Source organism: Protobothrops mucrosquamatus, unplaced genomic scaffold, assembly GCF_001527695.2.
Source record: "Protobothrops mucrosquamatus isolate PMUCROS unplaced genomic scaffold, P.Mucros_1.0 scaffold2359, whole genome shotgun sequence".
Classification (NCBI taxonomy): Eukaryota; Metazoa; Chordata; class Lepidosauria; order Squamata; family Viperidae; genus Protobothrops; species Protobothrops mucrosquamatus.
Genome location: NW_015388437.1, coordinates 63,549 through 80,022, shown reverse-complemented (window position 1 = coordinate 80,022; position 16,474 = coordinate 63,549). Strand labels below are relative to the sequence as shown.

The following is a 16,474-nucleotide window of genomic DNA, read 5'->3' as shown; positions in this document are numbered from 1 at the left end:
ATAGCATTCTGCTTGTTATTATCTTCCTGACTTTGTAAACTTCAAATCCTTTCCCCAAACAATAGTTTTAAAGTCTTATAAAAGCACTATCACATAACACAGTATATTTTACACACATAGATACAATGACATTGATTTTTATAAAAAAATAATGTTTATTAAAAATTATTTCATAGATTAAACATGAATTAGTATAAAGATTAAAGAACAGAAAAAATGAGGTGAAGTGAAAAAGTAAGAAAAGCATGAAAGAAAATATAGACAAAGAAAAAAATTACATCACCATTCTTTTCTTCCCATAATCAACCTTTTTAATCAGCAAATCCATACACAATCAATTCATTTTTTTTCATTTTCAGCAAAAATCCATAAAAGATTTCCAGTGTTTAATAAAAAATATAATTATCATATCCCTAATTCAGTCAATTTTGCCATTTACACATGTTCCATCATCTTTACAATCCATTCTTTCATTGTAGAGATTTCAGTATTTTTCTGGTATTCTGCATACAGTAGCCTTATTGCAATTACCATATACTAAACCAATCTTCCATAAGTCTTTTCTAATTGGTTATCCATAAATCCCAGTATACATTATTCTGGTTTCATTTGAATGTGAGTCTTTAGAATTCATTGCATCATTATATTTATTTGTATCCAATATTTTTTGCTTTTCACAAATCTACCATGCATGTTAAAATGATTCTTCATATTTTCCACATTTCCAATGGTGATTAAAGGTATTTTTATACATCTTAACTTATTTCTCTGGTGTCATATACCAACGGTACATCATTTAGTAAAAATTCCCTCTTAAATTGTAACACAATGTGACTTTCAGTCCTTTTAATTATTTTATCCCAGTTGATCCATCTCTATATATTATAAGCAAAATTCTTAGCTCATTTTACCATGCACTGGGGAACACAGTGGCTCACATGGTTAGGCTGATGATCTGACAATCGGCAGGCTCGTATTTGAGACCCGGTTGCTGTCATGTGGCGGGGTGAGTTCCTATCACTCCCTCCAGCTTCTGCTGACTCAACAATTTGAAAACGGACTGTAGTAGATAGATGGGTAAGACTTCAGTGAGCAACCTAATAGGAACATGAAAGAATCCCATTTGGGCATCCCCTAAGGGAAGGTGATGTTACTGGTTGATCCTTTCATCACAGAAGCTCTTTGGTGCTTCTGATACAGAAGTATAGTATCATGCTCCGTTTAACTTTCTCTTCTTCCATTTCAAATCTTAGCAAAAGTTTATACATTTCATATTTGTCATTTGTACACAATTCAGTTTCACAGTCCATTTTATCCTTTTTCAATTCCCAATTATCTTTTTATCTATATTAAATCTCTTTTTAAATGTGCATATCAAAGCCATTCAAAAATAAATTCCTCTGTAGTCCACTGTTCTTCTGACTTCATTTTACGCTTTCCAGGTTTCATAAACACATTGTTTTTATATATAATGTAATCCCTGCTGATCACACTGGTCCCTTCCTTTAAATCAGTGTTTCTCAACCTTGACAATTTTAAGGCATGTGGACTTCAACTCCCAGAATTCCACAGCCAGCATTGCTGGCTGTGGAATTCTGGGAGTTGAAGTCCACATGCCTTAAAATTGTCAAGGTTGAGAAACACTGCTTTAAATGCTGCCATCTCGTAGGACTTAGGAAGTGTGCCTTTTCTATGGCAACCTCTGTTCTATGGAGACTCTTCCCCCTAAGGTCTAGAACAGTGGTTCTCAACCTGTGGGTCGGGACCCCATTTGGAGTCGATCGACCATTTCACGGGGCTCGCCAAGCAAGGCTGTCCGCCATTTTTTTGTCCATTTTTTTTGTCCGCCATTTTTTCCCCTTTTCTGGCGGGTGCCTTACCTCCCTTGGGCTGGGCCAGCTGGTGGTCGGCCTGCTCCGTCTCTGCCGCTTGCCAGCTACGCCTCGACCGGCGCAGGGGGCGGAACCACGCATGCACGGCGCTCCCAGGCAGGGAAAGTCCTCAACTTACGACCGGTTGTGTAGTCCTCGACTTACGACCGGTTAGTCCTCGACTTACGACCGGTTTAGTCCTCAACTTACGACTGGTTTAGTCCTCGACTTACGACCGGTTGGGGTCGCGGCATTAAAAAGGTTGAAAACCACTGGTCTAGAAGCTCCCCACCTCCTTAATCTTTTGAAAAGCACTTACGACAGGGGTGTCAAACTGCCGGTCCGCAGGCCAGACGCATCATCCAGAAGCCGCGCCCACCCCATTGCCAGCAATGGCAAAACTGTCCCGATACATTGCGCGATGTCACGTGACATCGCTAGTTTGACATGTCTGACTTAAGATCTAGGTTTACCACCAACTGCTGAGGTTGGCATGGAATAAACTTGTGGGATACATGGGAAGGTTTAATTGTAGCATCTAGCCCTTTCTGTTTTAATTCCATTTTTATATATTGTTTTATTTTGGGCTTGTGAACTGTCCGAAGTTTGGTTTAAAATGGGTGACGATATCAATGTTTTACATAAGTAAATAAATAAATCTTTTCCTTATAGGGGCAACACATTTTTGAAAAATTGGAAGAATTATTGTCCCAAAATATTGAAATAAAATTAGTGAGTGATATTCTTCACAAGAAGTCCAAATTATTAATTGACTTGGAAAAAAAGGGTAAGGGCATGAACTTTATTTTGTCTTATTATAGTGATAAAGCTATATTGTTTACATCACACATATGGGTTGTTTATATGGTATGCAAAATCATTGCTGGATTATATCTTATAAAGTCAAGCATTTTAATTTTCATTGAGTTTTGTGGAAAATGATTGAACACGATTAAATATTTTGTATTGCATAAATAGTTTCACTTTGATCAAATTATGCCAATTCATATTAAAAACCGAAAGCACTGTTGCTGGATGTATAAATATTCAAAATAATGCTGATAGTAAACAAAGAACAAACTTACAAATGCACTCATTTTTTTTCTGCAATGCCCTCATTGGCATCAGGTTCCCTCATTGGCGTCAGGTATATGATATATACTTTTATGGTGTCTCTCCGTGTTACTTATTTTTGAATCATGATGATTTTAAAACAGAGCACAATCAAGTCAGAATGGAAATATACTTTATAAACCTTATACTTTAATATGGTACACTCTGAGAGGAGACATTCATAATACAATTTCGTATTAATAAGTTTTAAACAAATAATTGAAATTAAGTTCTCTGCATATTGGAAAATAAAAATCTGTTAGTATGATAAGAGAACCCGAACATTTTTCTGTCCCTGAGATACAGCAAATAATAATATATTAGTCATACAAAATGTATAAATAAAATGTAACTGTTCATTACAGAATCCAAATATAGATTTAAATCCATTATATGGATTTCAGATTTTTTTTTGCCAATTTGATACATATGATGATGTGCGTTCTATGGACTGCTGTATTTATTTGTCAAATAATAAAATTTCATGTTGTGATTGACGAATAATGAAGTAAAATTGGATACTCACCATTTACAATACAATTTATTAATTATTTTATTGGTAAAGTATACATTACTGAACACCTAGAAATTTGTAATGTTTAACAAACCAGTTTTTTTCTGAAATAAAAACATTTTGAGCCAAACAAATCAAAGCTATACATTTATTTTGTTTAAAGAAAAAGTATTTCATTTGTCTGTATTATTATTAAATTTAGAAACTACACAAAAATCTTGATAGGTAAAATTGTTCCTGGCACTATAAGCACTATAATTTTTCCTTTGTCCCATGTATTTATTTTTCAATATTTTACAATTGCTATTTTACAATTGCTATTGTAACAAATATAATTACTTAAAAATGCAAGGCTAGCAAGGAGGACATTGTTGGAATTTGCCTAAATTATAATCTGTTTTATGGAGAAGTTTTAAGTTTATTAATGTGAAAAATAATGTGTAAGCAGTTTAAACTTTCCATAATTTTAAATCAGGTGTAGATTTCTCCTTCTAATAACCTATCTCAGTTCTTCATACTACATTTATAGAAATGCAGAAATACCGCAGTTATCTCTCTATATCTTTACCGTTACTATTTTAATAGGGTTTTTATGCTTTTATGTAACTTATAATTTACTCTCATCATTTACTGTGTCCATGTCAGGCACTAAAAGGGTCTACTGTGTTACCTAGTGAAGATACACATTCATCAACATTCAACTCACCAATACTTTAAACCATTATCGTGTCAACATTCAATTATTCAAGATGCTCTATGGGAATGTAAGCTAATTTTTGTACAAAGTTTCATTAACCAAATATTACAGGGAGAGAAACAAGTTCAGGGCTTTTATTATTAGCAAATATTCTGAAACCTAAGATTAGATGCACTGCATCTATTTGGGAGGGGGAAGTAAACATGTTTTTTTTTAAAAAAAAAAAAAAGAAAAGAAAAAAACCTCCCATTCTAGAACTTCTTTGTAATTCACATCAAAATCAGGCTCATTTTCTCATTCACTTTGCAGGGAGGTGTGAAGCCAGATGCTGTGATGAGATGGCCAACAGAATGGTGGTAAGTTATCCTAGAATGAGAAAATAATGTGAAAATTTAGACATGTATAAATAAAAGAAAAAGAAATTTGAAAAAGAAAAATGGGAAAAATCTCCCTTAAGTTCCCATGGAGCTTCTATATTTGAATGTTGACGCTTGTGGGTTCAGTGTGATCCAGTGAATTGTATTTATAGTTGGATGTAAACTTTGATCTTACTCCCAGGTCTTTCATAGACTTGTTAGCTGATCTGGAACCATTAAGTCCTATTCAAATGAACAAGCAGCATGAAACCTACCTGAGACTACATTATAGTAGTGGGCTTTTCATGCATACAGTCATTTTATTACATGTTGCTTCTGTACAAAAGTTTTCTCTATCCTTTTACCAAGTGCCAGTAAGAGTATTTCAAATTTGCAGATCCACATGATGAGTTCTTGAGCACAAATGTAAGGCATAGAGAAGGTAGGCCCTCCAGATTCTATTTCAAACTATCTTTATCTTGCTTCTTCAGTTGTATCTGAAATGGGGAAGGGTAAAAGAGAAATTCCAAATTATTTAGCAAGTCTATTCAAATATATCACACAGCACCATTCACTTAGACCATTTATAGGATACTCCGTTAAATGTGTCATAAAATTGGGAAGCTGTGACATCTATTGGACAAGAGGTTTGCAGACCAGACTTCCACTCTTTAGGAGGTAATTCAGAAACACATTTAATGTGAGAAGGAACACTCTGTTAGACAAAACGAACAATAACAGTGAATAAAAGCAGTAAATGATGGAAGTAAACTTCCTCTCGATTAAATGGAATGCTTCACCATAGAACAAGAAGTAATGTGTGTGATAATACCTATGTGTGATTTAGGCATTTATGGACAAACACATAATGGAATAATTGTGGTGACATTACAGGCATGTTAGTTGGGAATGTGAATGTCTGTGTAGAATACTTTTGTATGCAAAGGATGCCCAAACAAATTGCAGCAGATTTAAGATAAATTATATGAGACCATGAAGAGTATGGCCCAGAGATTAATGCTTCAGATAATCAATTGTATTTAACAGGAAAATGGAGTGACTCACTGTATATGTTATGTATAAATGTGAGGGGCTAAAGCAAGTAGATGAATTTCTGTTCTTTAGGACAGTGTTTACTCAAGACTAGAAGATGAATAGATAAGCTTTTAAGACATAGTGGCGAATATCTGTAGTTCGATTGTAGGATGAAGGTGAAGGTTCATTCTCCGAGCTTGTGGGTTGGTTTCCAAATGTTTTGTTACCAAGCTAGGTAACATCTTCAGCGGTATTTAGTGGTTGTCTGTGTCAGTGTTCTACTTATATATTTTAAGACATGCAGATGCTGGTAGAAAACAGGGCATAAGTTGCCTGTTGTAAGGTATCTGTATCAAGATGTAGTGAATTATAGTGTATGCTAGATTTTTTAATACTTCTTGTACATTTCTTATGTCATGCCTTAATTCTTGTGGCTTCCTAATTCTTGCTCCATTTCTGCACTGTGAAAATTCTGCTTATTGGCGCAGAATGATGTATGTATGTTAATCAGAGGTGGGTGATCACCATAAAGGATGAAGGGAAAAAAAAAACACATACCATGCAAATTTTAAGTCTAAACTGGGAAGTATATTATATATGTGAGAGATAAAGATATATTATGGAGCTTTATTTCACAGTAGGACTTGCCATATTCATCTTTGAGCATAAATACTTGCAAAATGCTTATTAGACTATGTGACAATAATATAAAGCACAAACTATACTTAGAATAATGAGGTAGATAAAGGAAACTTGGTACACAAGAAAGAATATAGAAAACATTAATTTTCCTATGATTGCAGAGATATACTGTACTATGGTGCTGGAAAGTAGGTTAATATTAGAAAATGTAACTTGCTAATACTCAAATATATGAACAATGTAAATTAACCTATATGAATAGTTGAGGAGAAATACAGAATCCATTTTAAGAAAATTGTATTTCACTATGCAGCAATTAAATAAATCCAAGCAATTGGAATACTTTCTTCAATCATGGTACCTAATAATTTATGTGCTTACTTTATACCCATCCCTAATAGCAATTATTATGAAGAGATAATCAATTAAGGCAGAAAGTAGTAATTCCTCTTCAAAACTGAAGCAGTCCCAGAAAGTGAAGACTGTTGTGAAATGAGTCCCCCCCAAAAGCCTTTCCTTGCTGGGACAACAAAGCTATAAATCTGTTTATACTTCTGAACCTTTCAGTATGTCTGTCAGTTCTAGAAGTTTAATGGTAGAAGTCTCTCAGTTCAGTGAGGTTCTACCCTGTACATGAATAGATACAGTACATTAAATTATTAAATGAGGGCATCCAGGATCTTGAGTGTTATACAGAAAATCTATATATAATAAAACTTCCTGTGTAGAATTTTACACTGGGAGAGCTTCATGAAAACAGGATTCTTGCACTAATAAAATCCCAGATTATATTGGAGCTTTAGCATGTTCAGTTTATCAGGTGAAGGCCTCTTTCCTTTAAGTATTAACACTACTATATACTGACATTTGGGAAGAGGAGAAATGGCATGAATGCAGCTACCATATTGACTTTATAGAATTATAATGTCTTAAGAAGGCTTATTTCTCAGTTTAATGTTAAATTGGATGAGGACTAGTTAAGGTGAGTGCATTGCAAAACAAGCGGACTTTGCAACTAAGTGATATAAATGCTGAGAAAAACAGCAACAACCATATGTTTACACACAAACACACACACACACACACACAAATGGCATTTACATATAAGAATATATGAAATAGTACAAAAGAGAAGACTCTGGAGTTCTATTTGTGTGTTGGGTTAAGTAATTACACCTATTTGACTTGGCCATTGGACAACAAACAGAATCAATGAAAAAGAGAAAAAATACTGAATGTATACTTCGTAATAATATATATGTTATTATAAAGAGTGACCTCCTGAAGCATATGCATTATATTTCATAAAGAAAAGAACAGTGATTGTGTTAAACAGTAAAGATACTGAAGGCAAATCGGAAATAGTATAGAATTTCCTGCCTGAGCAAGGGGTTGGACTAGAAGACCTTCAGGGTTCGGTTCTGTTGTGTCCTGAGCCTGCAAAAGCAGGCTCGGGACGTTGCATTGGTCCCGGGCATTCCAAAAGCTGCCCGGGACCAGACAGAGTGGCGCCGGCCTTGTGTGCATGCGCAAGGTGCGAAACGCTCTGTTCCTATTGGTTGACACTGTACGGGCTTCTGGCCATATAAAAAGGCCTGCGTGCCTTTTGCTTTTGCTCGGTTGTTGTGGAAGAGAATAAAGCGTTTTGTTTAACATCGCCATGTGTCTTCATTACTCGCTCGCGAACGAAGTACACAACAGGTTCAGTTCTGAAAATGTGGCATTTTGTGTTTGTGTGTGTGCAGAAAAGAAAAGAAAAGTTAGAGGGAGAAAGAATTATTCAGTTATTACTAAATGAGAAAGCAGTGACGAGAGACAGACAAGGAAGGAAACAGTCTGTTTTTTTAAAAAAAATAGAATGTAACTCTTACTAGAAATTAAACTATTTTAAGTACCATAGTCTTGGATAACATAAAAATAATTTTCAGTTTAAAAATTGGATGTTAGGGTTGTTAATATGAGCATTCTTCTATTTTTATACTTAACCTATTTGAGTGCAAAGATTTTGCATTAATGGAATCTCTGGAACATCTCCAGGCCTTTGACAAAAGTGCTGAAAGGGTAGCTTGAAATGTCTGGAGATATGATCTTTTGCCTCTGAGCCACTGGAACATATCCAGTATAAAGAGGCTCTTCTAAATGCAGTTAATCTCTTTTTAAAATAATTTGTCTCCTAAAGACAGTTAAAAAAGAATGAATTCTTTTTCTCTGAGAAATGTCATTTATACTTAAGACATCTCACTGTCTTTTTTAGAAAGTTTCTTTGAAATTAATGATACAAAACTACCAATTAAATATAATTTGGGATCAAATTATACAAAGTATACAAACTTTACTGCATTGAATTATTTGTCTCTATTGAATTTTTTCTTCCTTCTAAAATAATACATTAAAAAGAAAGTAATACTTGTGCATCTCACAGAGTTTTCATTCTGATTTAATTTTTAAATGTTCTTTTTATTACAACTAAGGCCAGGTGTGAGCTGTCTATGATCTCCAGCCCTATTTTATTTCAGCCCCCAGTGGAGCCAAAATAAAGAAATAATCCACTAAACCTTAATCCTCTTTAATATTTCAAAATGAACACCAGAAGATCTATTGGCCTATCAAAAGGTACAATTATTAATTAGTTGCACACACAAAACTGTTTCACCATCATACTTTGTCAGTTTTCTGGAAACCACATTTACAGCATACCTCAGCAGCATCAACCTATATTCTTAATCTCTAGAATTAAAATAATCCCAAGTATGTGTTAGTACATTGTATGTACCTTGTAGTGGGCAGGAAATAGGCAATTATTTTTTGGCTTGCTTGTTGATGTTCTTTAGAGATCCTAGCTAGCACAGATTGGCATACGCAACAGGAAATGCTGCAGGTGGCATGGATAGTAACCAATCTAGGAATTCTTTATCTTACTAAGAAAGGTTATTATTGGCTGGGAAGAGTCAATATTTGTGGGTCTATTTGGGGACACTCCTGGCACAGAAGATTCCAACATGGAATGTAGAGTCATGATCAACAAAGAAATGAAAAAAGAAAGATATTTTGGATGTCTGAAGGGGAAATAATTGTCTGGCTGTTTGTGAGTACTTTTTTGGATGATGCAAGTCTGAAGTAACATACTGAATTATTTCTGCTTGCATGTGCTTTTATTGAAGTCACTGCTGTGAGAAAAGGTGCTGTATAAATCATATAAATAAATAAATAAATAAATAAATACATACATACATACATACATACATATATACATACATACATACATACATGTATTTCAGTACACTGTTGAAGCTCTGACACCCCTTCCTCCCCAGTTGCATCTTTCTAGCCTGTACTTCTGGCTGTTTTACTAAAATAGTATCTTGTTATCTCCTCAGCCAGTTGCTTTACTCTTGAATGCTTTCCTTAGCAGAGAAAGGTGACAGTATGTGTTTTTCTGATTTTTTCCCCCTTTTTCTTGCCACCATTTAAGCTTTTTCTGTCCCAAGTTTTGAGATAAATTATATAGGTGCTTGCCACTGCAGTGCAATATCTAGTTTTTTTCTCTAGTTTTTCCAAGCCTCCCAAGTCCCATCCTTTGTAGATAGCCTCTGTTTCTCATCACTAAGTTGGAGAAGTGGACGGGACTATGTGGGAAGTTAGGTTCCTCCTCCACCTGCACACAATGTCACTGTTGGGTCAAGGGTAACTTCTGTCCTTGCCACCACACGGCATTACCACCAATCAGATAACTGGGCTAGTTTGGCTGGACTGCAGCAGCTTCTTTACAACTGAGCTTCTTAGCACTTTCTTTTTAGAATCTATGTATTTGCAAACTGAAATAGCACAGTTACAATTCTTCTGTCAATTCCACTCACTGCTGGCCAAAATAACCAGTCAGTTTCCTTTAACATCTTATAGCTGCTCTGCTGGCTTTCTTTCACGTGGAAGATCTGTCTGAATCAATTAAGCCTCGGTGCTCAACCCCAGATCATCTCCCTAGAGCTTTTAGTTCTTTCTCTCCCTGGGACTGAGTTACCCTAAATGAGGCTCCCAGACAGCAAGCTATGGATGCAACAAGAGCGGGAAAATAACTACATTTTGCTGCTCTAATTCTAATACTATCATTGATAATAAAGGCAGTGTTTAATTAGAGTCACTCTTCATCATCTTCTAGTAGCATTCTAAGTGTGTCAGCCTAGATGAAGCAGTTGGATAAGGCAAAAAAGAGGTGACACCCTGAACATTTGTTATGGGTGCATCATGACAGAAATGGGAGTGACATAAATGCTGCACTTGACTTCTGCTGGATTGCTCATGGCCATCAAGCTGCAATTACTCAATCTTGACCTGGTAGACATGCCTCTCTCCTTTAGAGGGATTTCAGGAACAATTGTATTACCTGGCAGGTAACATTCCATCATTCCATAATTTAAACAATGCTTTCTTCTATTAGTAAATATATTAAAAGTTCCAATATAGTTGACACTGATAGTGTTTTGTGCAGTTGCTTATTTTTATATGCATTGTGGCATTTTTTAAAAAAATGCATATTAGGAATATTTATTTTTGAGTTAAAATTCTCATTGAAAAGCTAGAGGTCTTTTCCTTTTAACGTATAACCAAAAACAAAAACACCATGGGTTTTCATTCATTTCATTCATTTTGGAGAGAACATAAATCATTTGCACTATATCAGGCTTCTAAAAATATAATCTATCTTGTGCTACATTCTAAAACCTTTGCTATAGTTATTTTTTCATTCTTTCTTCGTATGGAATGTAATATCTTTTTTTCCATTTAGCTATTTTTGGTCAGTTCCAAGACTCTGCTTAGTGTGCACTACTACAGTGTAGTATAGCAATGATATGATAAACTATTCTTTTGGATCAGTAGGGCCCTAGCTTTGTAGATCAAGATATTGGGCAGTTATTCCATCTTTTTCTTCATGGGCAGGTTTTTTTGTGGTAAGACAAAAACAGAGGAAAAAAGGGTTAGAAGTTGAAAGATGCTAGCTTTTGTAAATTCAAAAAATGTGACAAGACTATTGTGTGAGAAAAGCTTCATTTACAAGAATTCAAAGTGCTCTGTTTACCCTAGCATAATTTCCTTCCATGTGTCAGTCAATACTTAAATACTAACTCAAGGCCATCTTCATAATCAAAATGAATACAGTGAATTGAGAAACATTTTCTAGACACATTTTAATCTGTGAATGTTTGCAGATAGGTAATTATAATTCTATAACTTCTATCAAGTCTATTTTTAAAACATCTCTGGGACTACAACTTCAGCCTCAGATATTTTGAACTATGTCTTACTGGCTCTGTGATTTTAAGATTCTTATCATTACTGTTACTATTATTGTTATTGTTGTTATTATTATCTTTAAGAGAGGATGATTTAATTATATGTTCTAATTGTTGTATTTTATTTTGTTTAGGTGCAGAAGTGATATATGTAAATTTAACTGCTTATAATGATGGTCATTTGCAGTCATCATTCTGGATTGTGGATAAGCAACATGTGTACATTGGAAGTGCCAGTTTAGATTGGAGTTCATTGGGGCAGGTATTAATTCTTTAAACTGCAAAATAAAATCTTAAAAAAAACATAATTAACTTTCTTATGGAAGAAATATCATTAGCTTTTGTATATGTGGATCATTTATGTTATGGTTAATTATTTCACCTCGGAGTCCCTAGTGGATAATCACTTAAATATGAGCTAGCAGTGTGCTGCAGCTGCCAAAAAGGCCAACACAGTGCTGGGCTGCATTAACAGAGGGATAGAATCAAGATCACGTGGATGCAGTATTCCAAGTGTGGCCTTACCACTTTACAATGCCTTGGTAAGGCCACACTTGGAATACTGCATCCAGTTTTGGTCACCACGATGTAAAAAAGATGTTGAGACTCTAGAACAGTGGTGGCGAACCTATGGCACGGGTGCCAGAGGTGGCACTCGGAGCCCTCTCTGTGGGCACACGTGCTGTTGCCCCAGCCTTGCCTCCCCCATGCCCATCACCAGCAGCCCCCCTGGAGGAGAATCGCCCCCAAGCATGGCCCATGTGGAGCAGCACAGCCAAGGACATGGCAGCCAGGCAGCGTAGACAAGACTCTGCCCTCACGCCCCATCACACACAGTTGATGCTGCGGGGCGCAGGCAGAGGGCGTGGCTGCCATGGCGCTGCTGGGCTGCCTGGGCAATCTGTGGCGGGCCTTGGAGGCGGTGAGTGGCCCTGCGGGCAGGCGGGATGGGGGCGGGGCAGGGCTAGTTTTTGGGCACTCGGTCTCTAAAAGGTTCGCCATCACTGCTCTAGAAAGAGTACAGAGAAGAGCAACAAAGATGATCAGGGGACTGGAGGCTAAAGCATATAAAGAAAGGCTGCTGGAATTGGGCATGTCTAGTTTAATGAAGAGAAGGACGAGGGGGGACATGATAGCAGTATTCCAATATCTCAGGCGCTGCCACAAAGAAGAGGGAGTCAAGCTATTTTCCAAAGCACCTGAAGGCAGGACAAGAAGCAACGGATGGAAACTAATCAAGGAGAGAAGCAACCTAGAACTAAGGAAAAACTTCCTGACAGTTAGAACAATTAACTAGTGGAACAACCTGCCTCCAGAAGTGGTGAATGCTCCAACACTGGAAGTTTTTAAGAAGAGACTGGACAGCCATTTGTCTGAAATGGTATAGGGTTTCCTGCCTGAGCAGGGGGTTGGACTAGATGACCTCCAAGGTCCCTTCCAACTTTATTATTATTATTATGACTTAACTCCGTAAATTGGGCTGTTCTTAACAGAATCTTCTAAGATATCTATTAGATAAATAGTATGACAACTCTACAAGTACTACTAGCATTAGTAGCCTCAGTTTTAATTGCTCATGTGCCAATCTGTACATTATTCTCTCATGTATAACACCTTCAGAAGTTAGATCCTCAAGAGCGATATAAATTGGATACAAAGCATCTCTACTCTAATGGTCCTTCTATTTCTTCTTCATACTGCTGGTAGGAAATTATTTTAAAGAACCCTTCTACAATTAGTAATCTCTATGCAGAATAATTACTTTAGAGGGCAGTGCAGCAGGTCTATAGGTTTGGGATCAACAACTGACGATGTCATTCTCTAGGTGATCCAGCCTAATGCTTATGTCACTCTAGGTCTGCATGACATTTGGCAGATACTCACTTTTACACTACTATAAAATGCAATAGATTGGATGACATTTTTCCCCAACATCAATTTCCTAAGTAATTGATTGTTTGAAGCAACTCAGTTGCAAGTCCAAATGACACCGGAGACAAAGAGAGACAGAAATTCCGTGCAACGGAATCCTGACCTATTACATTACTGTTTTTCCTTTTTGCACCACAAATCACCAGGCAAGTCTGAAATACTATGAGTTGTTTCTGTGGGCAAAAGCACCATGTTTTCCCACATCTTCTCAATCACATGGGGAATGTATTAGGCTTGTGCAAGTTAGGCAGGCTTCTCTTCAGTATATCTCTGAAAGGCAAGATGATCTATCCCCTTGCGTATAGCAAAGCATCAGAGGCAACAAGTTCTAACTATTAAGGCGGTAGTAATTCAAATGGCTGCAATGCGGAAGATCACTGAAGGACCAGAAAAGTTAGTAAAATCTACAGCCATTCTAGATGGCTATATAAAAATGTCTCATCATGCTGAGCAGCTTCACATATCTGCTTTGGTGGAATGATTTGATTAAATGACTTTCAGATGAAATCACTACCTCTGTCAGGCTCCCATAAAGACAAACATGGTTAGTGATTGTATCTCACTGTATCTCAGGAAATAGAGCTACAACAGAAATTTAGTTTACAATTAAATCAGATTAGATCAGATTTTGAGCTTTCAGAAGAGGAGACTTGGATTTCATCTTCTCTAGTTGACTAGTAACGGTTTATATTCTCTGTATTCTTGATCTGCCATTCAGATACGTTTAGCAAACTAGACAGGAAATCACGAATTGAACTCTGATACTCTGGTAGCTAATCAATTTAGCCATGGTTTTGTTTCCGTGTGTACTTTGTGCTGTGTTTTATTTCTCAGACAAATTGTCAAATGCAAAAATGAGCTTTGGCTTTTAAAAATTTCAAAAAATGTTTAATCCAATGTATTTTCATTTATCTTACATCTATGCACTTTGTTGAGTCCATTACTTTTGATTTTGTTGCTGGCTTCTATTCTTTAGCAAGGCTGTAAAAAAATTCTTTTTTGCATGGTTTGCTACTCACTTGTTTTTGTAGCCCTGTTACCAAAAGAAACAAGGGGCAATTCTCATTGTTTCCTATAGGTCGGACCTGGGCATTTCATGGTCCGCAGGCCACAGCTGGCTTGCAGGCCATCCAGTCCAACTTACAGTGTCTGGTATCCGTGGTGTTGGGGTCTAGGGCATCAGCAGCAGTGGGGAGGGTGGGGCAGCATTGGCATGGTCTTGGCAGCAGGGGTGGGGTGTCTATATCAGCAGTCCTCTACAGCAGTTCCAGTTTTTCATGCAGCCCCTTGGGAAAATTAATTGCCCACCCCTGCTATAGATGAACAGTAAAAATATAGTTTTGACTCTAAAAGAGCAGATTACTGCTGTTGTTTCATAAGAGGGATAAACTCATGTTTCTAAAGAGCCTGCATAAGATATGAAAAGTACTTCTATATGTTATGAAATTTAGCTTCTTTTTCATAGTTGTAAAAAATAATAGTTATCAGAAATAATTCAATATGTGAATTAAAATTAGCCTAATTAATATATTCAGCTTCTGGAGGTATAAGATTGTAGTCATTTTTGCATATTTATTTAATATTGAAAGCAGTAGTGCATAATTTCAAACTTCAAAGCACCCTTGAGATGATGCATTGTACTCATATTTTGCTTAGCTCTTTCCCAATCATCTTGTCCCACCTGGAGGGATCAGAATCTAAGCTTTAGGACTGTCATGCATTGTTTTTCCTCTGGCACTAAGAGAAGCCTTCCTTGTAGGTTTGACATGCTAGCTGAGATTTATAGGAGTTAATGGAACATATGTGCAGTATGTGCAGGGCATCATGTTTGATACAGAATGAATGAAGTTGATGCTAGAAACATAGTATACTATGTTGACTTACAGATGTGAACCAAGAACATTTTTGTAAATGAATAATTTTCAAGTAATTGTAATGGAAAAGTGTTGTGCAATCATTTAATATTTATATTGTGTATTCACTGTATCTATGTTTATTATGCAACAATTTAAATTAAAATATAGAATAGGCATGTGCTAAGATATATATATATATATCTCAAAATAAGTAATAGACTTTGCAGCAAAAGAACATCTAATAATTGCATCAACCTGTCACTTGGAGCTCTTATAATAGACAATGTGCCTAGTAATACATACTTGATTTCACAGATGAAGGAGCTTGGTACCATCTTATACAACTGCAGTTGCCTGGTTTTAGATTTACAAAGGATATTTGCCTTGTACAGCTCCTTGAAATCCAAGAGCAAAGTTCCACCCACTTGGTCTAAAAGACTGTATGCCGTGTATGGCACTAAAAATAAACTGCCTCTTAAGTTGAATGAAACCAAGTCAGAAGTCTTTGTCTCAGTGAGTATTTTTGTTCTTGTTTTTAGATAAGTTTAAGCTGCTACTTGAGTTGCTTCCCCATAAAATCATATCCCTAACATACTCAATATCTGCAAACCCAATACTGCAATAAATTTTATTTATGTATCAAACTTCTTAACTACACATCTCCCTCTTAGATGACATTAAGATGAAAACATGGTTAGCAGCAAACAACATATTCCTGTAGTTAAGACTTGCGTCTTTATGTGTGAGAAGGAACATGACATGGGATGTCCTCAGAATCTATCTTCAGTGATTTCCTTTTGCTCAGAAAAAAATCTGGCAGCAATAAGGAATAAAAATGAATTTAATGAAGAAGATGTGCCTAAGATATGTCTTATTAATAAAGCAATGTTAGGAACTGTCTTGTGGTAATCCAGCAGCCCTCCTATGAAATCTTTTGGGCCTATGACAAGAGGAAGAAAATTGTGATCTTTGTTCTAGCAAAAAAGACATTAACCAAATCAAACACAGCTGTTACTGATAATTGTATTTGTAATGATAATTGAATAATACATCTTTCTCCTGCTCCTTCCTCTTTCCTTGCCTTTAAAATATTTCTTTCCTTACAGCAATAGATAGTTAAATTAGAAGATTTAGAAGCCAAGGTACTGTTACATTGATCAGGCTATTCAA

General features: G+C 36.1%; 1 protein-coding gene across 1 annotated transcript in view; it reads left to right on the top strand.

Annotated features, from left to right (window-relative positions):
* Positions 1-16,474, top strand: part of PLD5 (phospholipase D family member 5) — a 33,417-nt gene that overhangs the window by 11,302 nt on the left and 5,641 nt on the right. The window contains exons 3-5 of the mRNA XM_015824804.2: positions 2,544-2,658; positions 11,651-11,778; positions 15,620-15,817. Of these exons, the coding sequence (XP_015680290.1) occupies positions 2,544-2,658; positions 11,651-11,778; positions 15,620-15,817 (441 nt within the window). The remainder of the gene's footprint in view (positions 1-2,543; positions 2,659-11,650; positions 11,779-15,619; positions 15,818-16,474) is intronic.